The following is a 10,177-nucleotide window of genomic DNA, read 5'->3' on the forward strand; positions in this document are numbered from 1 at the left end:
TTGCTCTGCCCCCACCTCCTACGGAAAGCATTAGATTGGCTGAGATTGTCAATTCTAATGATCTCAGCCAAGTAGGCAGAGCCGGGACGGAGCCAAACATCACGCTGGCCAGTCACCATCTCTATGAGTAAAGTTCACGCAGAGTGTGGAGATGCTAAACGTCTCACTGACCCAGGAAGCACATCTAGTGGTCCTGAGTGATTACTACTGTAGGTGTCCCTAGTCAGCAATGTAAAAAAAAAAAAAAAAAGGCCGCATTTGCATGAAGCTGCCTGCAGGGATTGAATATACACACTTTCCTTGAACACCTACATTAAGCTGTAGTTGATCTAGTGACTAGTGTCCCTTTAATAATATAATTATCACACATCCATTAAATGCCAATTGCTCCTGATCAGTTTTTGTGGCATGACACAGGCTGTGCTTCAACAGCCTTGTCCAGCTAACCTTGTGCTAAGACACGCTCTTTAGGAGCACCAGGAATAGATACATTTTTAGAGGCAATGGCAGAAAGTTGTGATCCACCTTCATGGCTTTCTGGCTCCTGGGGTTTCCCATCCCTGAATATAGGAATGCTTTGAGAGGCAGGTTGTTTACCCAGAACTGCATAGATTATGTTAGCTCCGTTCTGGTATAGAAAAGCTTACAAGAGTGTTATACAAAAAACATTAAGTATCAAAATATATATTCTTTTGTTTGTTTTTTAGGAAATCAACAGTAATAATCCAGGAGACTATCATTTTTCCAGTACATCATGGGCGGATGTCTCGCTTTGGGAAGCTAATGGACGCAGAAATGTATGTCTTACCCTAGTGACTGGCAATAGAGTAGAAAAGGGCGCAAATCACAGCACTCTTTTTTTTTTTTTTTTTTTTTTTTAATTTTAAAATTAATTTATTTGTTTTGTTAGATAAACATTTGTGTCCAGGCCTTTGTGCCTGATCTGCCCAATATTAGATTGGGTACAGTTTAATCTGCAGGTGTATATAGTGCATGTGTGAGTGTATGGAATTGTATTATACAATATCAATTTTCGGAGTATCAAACTAGTTGTCTAAAACAATAGTATGGAATGTTTAATTTCCTGGCTTGTAAAACTAATTCTAAGAAGTGTAGATACTTGAAAAGAAACCATAATTTGTGATGTATATAATATATATATATATATATATATATATATATATATATATATATATATATATATATATATATATATATATATATATATAAATCCTCAAAGTCAATTGAGGGGAGATATATATTTCATATGACCGTATTGATGCCCTGCTTGCAGCACAACTGCCTGTCTGTTGGGCTATGGCTTGCATGGGTCATCCCTGAATCAATCTTGCTGCACCACCTGGTCTTTGTCTAACGAGAGGAATGCATTGGAGCATGTGGCTTTTAGGATAGCTTCTTTGGATGCTAGTCATATGGATTGACAAAGTAACAATCACTGCTATTACTAGATGGTTTATTCAAAGACATGACCATCCGTTTCTGCAGTAATTGTGGTGACACTTCTACTTAGGGGAAAACAATTTATCTATATAGACACACACCAATTTCCCCCTCACTGTGGACAGTTGAGGACAAATTAGCAGGTGTACGATTCAGTCAAGACTGAGGAAAAATAAGATACTTTTGGCAAACTGGTTACATATGTAGAGAGGCTGTTGGAACAATGCAAATTGTACATATGGCCACATTCAACATCACTTGGGAAATTTGACTGGGTGAGCAGAAGGATTAATGGAACTAGTAGTTGGTATAAACTAGGGAAGAGTGCATGTTGTAAAAAGAATACAGCATGCAACTATATCTGAAGTAACGTTAAAGGGATACTATAGTTCCAGGAATAAATAGCTGTATTCCTGGCACTATCACTCCTCGTCCTGCTGGGTGAATAAGAGTTAAAAACCCTTTTATTTACTAACCTTATCCCAGCACCAAAATCCCTCGGCACTGGGTTGATGCTTCGCCCCTCTGTCACCCCCGACAAACTGGCGCTAATGCGCTTCGCTGCAAATGCTGCGCGCATTAGGCCTCCCCATAGGAAAGCATTGAATTAATGCATCATATGGGGAAAAATCTGACGCTGGATGTACTCATGCAGAGCGTGAGTACGCCCAGTGTCCGATAACGGAGCAAAGGTCCGTTTCGATTCAGGAAGCCCTGTAGGGGTTGTCTGTGAGCACACTTACAGCTCTGGTACTGCAATGTTTAACATTGCAGCACAAAGTGCAAAAAAAAAACATTACACCCAGACCACTTCAATGAGCTGAAGTGGTCTGAGAGCCTATAGTGTCCCTTTTAACATCAATTTAGTGAAGCATAAGATGCTACTATGAAACCCTGTATAATAATGGTTTTGGAGTGTCATGTGACTTTCCTTTTAAGTAAGGGACAGCACATAACAAAGGCTACCCTGATACTCATGTTGGATATATTACTGTATCGTATAAACAAAAACTCTTGTGTGTTTTTAGTGATGATATAAGGGTCTATTTTAGTACTGAGATTGACATTTCAGATGGTGAGAATTTGCAGGAATTCAAATTGAATTACAAATTATAGGACAAAATAGCCAAACTGAATTGACTTTGAGGATTTTTATAATTTGCCTCTTTTGGCCTAAATTTTTAAAATCACTTTGAATTCCCTGATTTGTGTTGTAACTTTGTTCACTAGGGAATTGCAGATTGAATGCCAGAATAACTGAGCTGGAAATTCCTTAGTGAATTCCTGACAATTCTGAAATATTTTATTTGGTTATTATTTGTCATGATATTTAACACTGTAAGTACGGAGGCAATTGTCTAACTTCTGGACTGGAACAAAACCTAGAATGTTTGGTTCTCTCTTTAAGTGCATCCAAACATACATACACACATATTTTCTTTAAAGGACATAAATGGATTTCTTTTAATATACTTCATGTATATGCAACACTACATTAGGTATGAATAAAATGTTAACATAGGGGTTGTCAAAATGTTTGCCGTTTAGTTGCACTTGATGTGTAAAAGTATAAACAAAAGAAAAATAACTCAAATTAGATTCACGCATCTATCCTGATTATTAAATGCCTCATGTCTAGGATCTAAATTAATTCTGGTTAGATAAAGGAGCACTACAGCTCCCTGTAGTGCCCCCCTCCCTCATTCCCCGCGGTGCAGAAGGGTTTTAAAAACCCTTCTTTCACTTACTGGAGCCCAGCACCAATGTCCCTCGGCACAAGCTTGGGGTCCGCATTCGCTCCTTCCCTGCCTAAATCAGCTGGCAGGGGAGACCTTATGCACATGCGACATCTACATATACGCAGGTGGTATCGGCATTGGGAAAAGGTAGGGTATCAGTTAAGGTGTTATAGTAATAGTTAGGTCTGAGATTAGCGTGTGCAAGAGTTAGTTGTACATCTGAATGCCAGCTCCTCTGTGTAATTTTGTCTAAAGAAGGTATAGAGTATGTTTGTCAGTAAAGGCACAGTTGCCAGGTCTATATAAACGATTGTCATTCATAGGCTGAGAGTTTTGGGTATATATATCATATGTTGGCTGGAGAGATAATGTCTGCTAGTTTCCAACAATTGTTACTTATCTGGGGTATGGCACTCTGTAGCTATGGGACAGGGAAGTGGGGTAGTGAAGAACACTTTGGGACAGGGAAGTGGGGTAGTGAAGAACACTTTGGGACAGGGAAGTGGGGTAGTGAAGAACACTTTGGGACAGGGAAGTGGGGTAGTGAAGAACACTTTGGGACAGGGAAGTGGGGTAGTGAAGAACACTTTGGGACAGGGGAGGGGGGGTGAAGAACACTTTGGGACAGGGGAGGGGGGGTGAAGGACACTGGGACAGGGGAGGGGGGTGAAGGACACTGGGACAGGAGGAGGGGGGGGTGAAGGACACTGGGACAGGGGAGGGGGGGGTGAAGGACACTGGGACAGGGGAGGGGGGGTGAAGGACACTGGGACAGGGGAGGGGGGGTGAAGGACACTGGGACAGGGGAGGGGGGGTGAAGGACACTGGGACAGGGGAGGGGGGGTGAAGGACACTGGGACAGGGGAGGGGGGGTGAAGGACACTGGGACAGGGGAGGGGGGGTGAAGGACACTGGGACAGGGGAGGGGGGGTGAAGGACACTGGGACAGGGGAGGGGGGGTGAAGGACACTGGGACAGGGGAGGGGGGGTGAAGGACACTGGGACAGGGGAGGGGGGGTGAAGGACACTGGGACAGGGGAGGGGGGGTGAAGGACACTGGGACAGGGGAGGGGGGGTGAAGGACACTGGGACAGGGGAGGGGGGGTGAAGGACACTGGGACAGGGGAGGGGGGGTGAAGGACACTGGGACAGGGGAGGGGGGGGGTGAAGGACACTGGGACAGGGGAGGGGGGGTGAAGGACACTGGGACAGGGGAGGGGGGGTGAAGGACACTGGGACAGGGGAGGGGGGGTGAAGGACACTGGGACAGGGGAGGGGGGGGTGAAGGACACTGGGACAGGGGAGGGGGGGGTGAAGGACACTGGGACAGGGGAGGGGGGGGTGAAGGACACTGGGACACAGGAGGGGGTGCACTAAAAGAGAAGGGAGAGGAACAGGGGAAAGGAGGGGAGAACACTGGTGTGGGGGGTGCACTAAAAGAGAAGGGAGAGGAACAGGTGAAAGGGGGGGGCACTAAAAGAGAAGGGAGAGGAAATGGGGGCACTAAAAGAGGGGAGAGGAAATGGGGGCACTAAAAGAGGGGAGAGGAAATGGGGGCACTAAAAGAGAAGGGAGAGGAAAGGGGGGCACTAAAAGAGAAGGGAGAGGAAAGGGGGGCACTAAAAGAGAAGGGAGAGGAAAGGGGGGCACTAAAAGAGAAGGGAGAGGAAAGGGGGGCACTAAAAGAGAAGGGAGAGGAAAGGGGGGCACTAAAAGAGAAGGGAGAGGAAAGGGGGGCACTAAAAGAGAAGGGAGAGGAAAGGGGGGCACTAAAAGAGAAGGGAGAGGAAAGGGGGGCACTAAAAGAGAAGGGAGAGGAAAGGGGGGGCACTAAAAGAGAAGGGAGAGGAAAGGGGGGGCACTAAAAGAGAAGGGAGAGGAAAGGGGGGGCACTAAAAGAGAAGGGAGAGGAAAGGGGGGGGCACTAAAAGAGAAGGGAGAGGAAAGGGGGGGGCACTAAAAGAGAAGGGAGAGGAAAGGGGGGGGCACTAAAAGAGAAGGGAGAGGAAAGGGGGGGGCACTAAAAGAGAAGGGAGAGGAACAGGGGAAAGGGGGGGCGCTAAAAGAGAAGGGAGAGGCACAGGGGAAAGGGGGGGCGCTAAGACAGGTAAGGGGTAAGGGGCGGGGAGCAGGGGAGTTTCTACTGCATATATTTACACACTACCACTACCCAAACTGCAACACACACACACACGTGTGTGTGTGTATATATATTTATATATGTGTGTGTGTGTGTGTGTGTGTGTGTGTGTGTATATATATATATATATATATATATGTGTGTATGTATATATTCTTGAAATCATAAAAAAAAAATCTGTCTGGCATGTATATTTTGTGCATTTACCGCTTAATAATTTTTTCCCCCCCAAATAAATAAATATGGTAAATGTACAGAATATCGGTAAACTACCTGCCTGAAAGTTCACAGATTATCGGTATCTGCTCTATAAAAAAAAATCAATAATGGTCGATCCCTAGTGTTGACTTCATAACCACCGTATCTCAATTTTGAGGTGTTTGTTTCAAGATTTTCAGAAATGATTAAGCTTATGGTTCCAAATTCTGTCCGGCCAATGGAAAAATATATATATATATATATATATAAAAATTTTATCAATTTTAATTGTAGTACATATTACTGGCATCCGGTGTACAATGGGAAATAAAACTATACCTCACACTTCTAAAATAAGCTATTTAACACCCTTATTATTGTGATGTATAATTAGATTACAGGAGTAAAGTGAAAAAACATTAAAATGCATGCAAAAACTATTGAATCCATATATTTTTGTATTAGAATTGTGTGACTGGTTTAATAAGATATTCAAGTTTTGAAATAATCCCAGAATACTGCCAAATATTTAATGCTCATAGTAATAAGATCTCCTTTTTATATTTGGATCTTTTATTGATGTATGAATACTATACCCAATAATATACATTGTATATTATATATACATTTCATCAGTGTTATATCTTATTGTCTTTCAGATGATTAGTTTATTAGTATTTTGTCTAAATTTTTTTGTTTTTTCTTTATTCCCTAGGATTACCGATCAAAACCATTTTGCTGCAGTTTATGCAAATTTTCAACTAAGTTGCTGTCTTCATTTAAAAGTCATCTCAAACGATATCATGAAGATGAAAGGGACCAAGAGCTTATGTCTGCTTGTCCTAATTGTCCATTTACTTCTCGGTCAAAAACTGTTGCAAAACACATACGGATGTTTCACATGACCGCTCGCAAAGTCCCTATTCCCGCTTTAAAAGAGTTTCCAAATGTGCAAAAGAACAATCTCAATTTCTCCTGCTCAAAATGTCCTTTCACTGAAAATCTTTACTACAGCATGAAGAAGCATGTGCTTTTAACGCATTATAAGACTGTAGCTGACTCGTACTTTGGTGAAAAATCTGAAGAGGAAATCTTCAATATCCCTGGCATGAAGATTCAACCAGTGAATAGGTTTTTCTGCAGGAAATGTCATTATTCAGTGTCATCTCATGATGCCTTGATGTACCACGTTTTAACATCTGAAAAACACAGGGACCTGGAGCTGAAACTAAGAACCGATATTTCTGAAACGAGCCGGGCATATCTGAAAAAAGGCAAAACCAAGTCAAGATTGCCCGTGGTGTCTGATGCTTCTGCACCTAAACAAACAGAAATTACTTCAAGCTCCTCTGCTTCAGTTCCGGTGTCCGTTCCTCAAAGACCTAAGAAACTTTTGGAAATTGCACCGGCTGTTAAAAATAATGGTGTGCCAAACATAACTAATGTCACAGATTCTTCTGGGAGTTTGGTACCAAAACCTCCTACATCTATTGCGCCCACAGTCCAAGTAGGATTTGTTAATAATACACAGACCACATACAATACAAATACTCTGTCACAAAACCCAAGCATTACCCTTCAAACAGCCCTTCCTCAGTCTCTTTTTCTCTCCTCAAGATTTCCTCTGAACCAGCCTGTGACTGCAACTGTCCTTCCCTCTACTGGACAAATTATACCTACTGCTCAGACTGCTGTTAGACCTGCTGTTCTTCCTCTTAATCAGCCATTGCCTAGAGGTCTGCTACATGTGAATCAGCCCACAGTGCTTACATGTTCACAGCCTGGTATCTTTCCTGTAAATCAGTCTGTGAGACCTGGAAATATAACCACAAATCAAACTGGTGTTCCCCAAAACACCTTCCTCACTGCTCCCATATTTAGACAACTTATTCCAACAGGGAAGCAAGTAAATGGTATGCCCACATATACTTTTGCTCCGATATCTGTGCTGCCTGTTGCTCCTTCTGCTCTTCCTACTGTTAACCCACCAAAAGTGCCAGTGAAGGTGAAGTTGCCTGAACAAGTAATTCAGATTTCACGTTCTCCAGTTGGTGCAACAGCAATTCCTCCTGTCCTGCAACTTAATACCACCTCTTTGCAAAAGGCTGCAACTCCGGTCCCATTGGGTAAAGAAGCCAAGCAATGGAAGACATGTCCTGTGTGCAATGAATTGTTCCCTTCAAATGTCTATCAAGTACACATGGAGGTTGCTCATGTTACACCTGATACAAAGCTCAAACCCACAGATACAACTACCTCCATTGAAACAAAACAACCGGTTGTTATTGCAGCTCAAGCATCTTTTCTGAAATTGTTGAAAGACAAATCTATCAAATGTGCTTCTTGTCGGACTGTGGCCCAAGAGGAGGAACTTTTAAAGCATCTGCTCATGCATGGAATGATTTGTCTGTATTGCAAAGCTGTTTTCCATGAAACAAGAAATTTTGTTTACCATATGAAAATACTGCATCAAGACAAAAAGACTATCCACGTAGACTTTTCCAAAAAAGGCCTGCAGATCCCAACTGATGCTGATGGTACTGTACTTTTCCCTCATTTTGATTTCACCTTAAAGCTTTCAAGAGATGTACTGGGAGACAAAGAAATAAACCTTGCTGTAGTCATAGGAAGCAATGCTCAGGCTGCTACATTATACCTTAAGTTACAGCACAAATCTACAGATACAACTGCTGCAACTGAGGAGCAAGTCTCAAAATGTCCCTTCTGCAATTATGTTCTTTCCAAAACAGAGGCGTATGAGACACATTTGAAAGATAGACACCACATTATGCCTACCGTGCATACTATCTTAAAGACACCTGCTTTCAAATGCATTCATTGTTGTGGTGTCTACACCGGTAGTATGACATTGTCTGCCATTTCTGTGCATCTGCTCCGTTGTCGGAATGCACCCAAAGATATCAGCCCTGGAGCTGAAGTTACTCCAGAAAATAATGCAGGTAAAACACAATCTTTAAGAGGGGGAATGCATGATTATGCAAAGCCACAAAGTTTGACTTCAGACACTCAGCATAGTGGGATTGAGACCAACCAGCAGGATCGTGTCACAACTGATAAGGAATTGCCTACTCACAAAAGAAGAAAGGTGGACTTTAACCAAGACCATGCCTGGAGTCATGTTGATGATGCATCTCTAGAGTTACTTGCAATGGTTCCAGATCGAAAGATAACTTCCAATGAATATAAAAAGGAATTCTTATTACAGTATTTTCATAAAAGACCATATCCTAGTAAAAAAGAGATAACCATACTGTCTAATTTGCTAGAAATGTGGAAAAGTGAAGTGTCTTCGTTTATTGGAACTAAACGATACATGTGCATGAAATTCCTGAAAACCCATAAACAGAGGGTGCTGCTTGGATATCAGATGTCTGAACTTAAAAAAGTGAAGCATGATCTGGACATAAATGATGATTACTAATTCATTTTATTTTATATACATACATATAAATGGTGGGGTTTTTTTTGTTTGTTTTTTTTAAGACATGCTAAAGTGTTTCAAATGTTACTTTTGCTTTTCCAATTTGTCATGGCTTTTTTTTTTTTTTTTTTTACGGTTAGTGATCTATTCCAGTGACACACATTTGGCATTTTAAATTTACATATATATATTAAAAAAAAAAAAAATAATAAAAAATTCCTTGGGTAGTTTTCAAGAATTTTAATTCACAATTTCTATATAAAGCATTTTTTTTCTTCTACCTTATCTTTTAATATTCTTGATGACACTAGAATACGCATACTGTTTTGAGACGGTAGCCACGTCAAATCATATATTTCTTAGTGTCTTTTGCACAGATTTACTATATGCAATTTGTGAAGGTATTATGTAAAGTACATGGATAATAGGGGGTATGTATGTATGTGTGTGTGTGTGTATATAATATATACCTGTGACTTTTTTTTTTTAGATTTTTATTTTCTATTCTCCCCTCCCCCAAATAAAAAAAAGTCCAGAAAAATATAATTTGTTTAATAAGAATGCCCAAAGGAATTGTGCCTTTTATGTTCATTTCCCCTAAACATTTAAATGATGGATATGCAGGGAATGCACTGTTGCCCAATAATGCAAACCTTCCATTTTGATTTCTGTTCTGATAAATTATGCTGTGTAAATAAGCATATAGTTTTCTCACTTATTGAAATGTGCTGTACTTTAGAAACCTTTTTTATTGTTTTCTGCTGGTAAGATGCACTGTGTACATTGCTGGTTTCTAAATTGAAGGCTTGCCCAATCATACTGTAACCAAGCTTGAAGGTTCACTTATCCATCAGTGGTTGTAGCACCCTCAGTTCCAGCAGTTTCTCATATGTAAAAATAAATTCTCTTCCTACTGGTTGGAATTGTTTTTGATTTATGCATCACATCAGGTGTGTAAGTAGATATTATTTTCAGTATGGGAATATAATTCCCATTTACACAGTTAATCACGTTTTTTTTTATGTGATACTGGACACTTTTTATATAAATATATGTATGTATTTTATAATTTATTAGAAGCTCTGGGAACTTTTAGTTGTAGGAAATGCTTGTCAGTTAGAATGCCTCATTTCTACTTTTTCATGTGGTCTGTGTAGTATAAGAGGTTAACTTTTTTTTTTTTAAATACATTTTTGG

General features: G+C 40.9%; 1 protein-coding gene across 1 annotated transcript in view; it reads left to right on the top strand.

Annotated features, from left to right (window-relative positions):
- Positions 1-9,140, top strand: part of ADNP2 (ADNP homeobox 2) — a 28,736-nt gene extending 19,596 nt beyond the window's left edge. Inside the window, exons 3-4 of the mRNA XM_063450489.1 lie at positions 708-797; positions 6,254-9,140. Coding sequence (XP_063306559.1) covers positions 708-797; positions 6,254-8,980 — 2,817 coding nt within the window. The 3' untranslated portion in view covers positions 8,981-9,140. The remainder of the gene's footprint in view (positions 1-707; positions 798-6,253) is intronic.
- Positions 9,141-10,177: the final 1,037 nt, after the last annotated feature.

The sequence above is a fragment of the Pelobates fuscus genome, chromosome 4 (genome assembly GCF_036172605.1).
Source record: "Pelobates fuscus isolate aPelFus1 chromosome 4, aPelFus1.pri, whole genome shotgun sequence".
Classification (NCBI taxonomy): domain Eukaryota; kingdom Metazoa; phylum Chordata; class Amphibia; order Anura; family Pelobatidae; genus Pelobates; species Pelobates fuscus.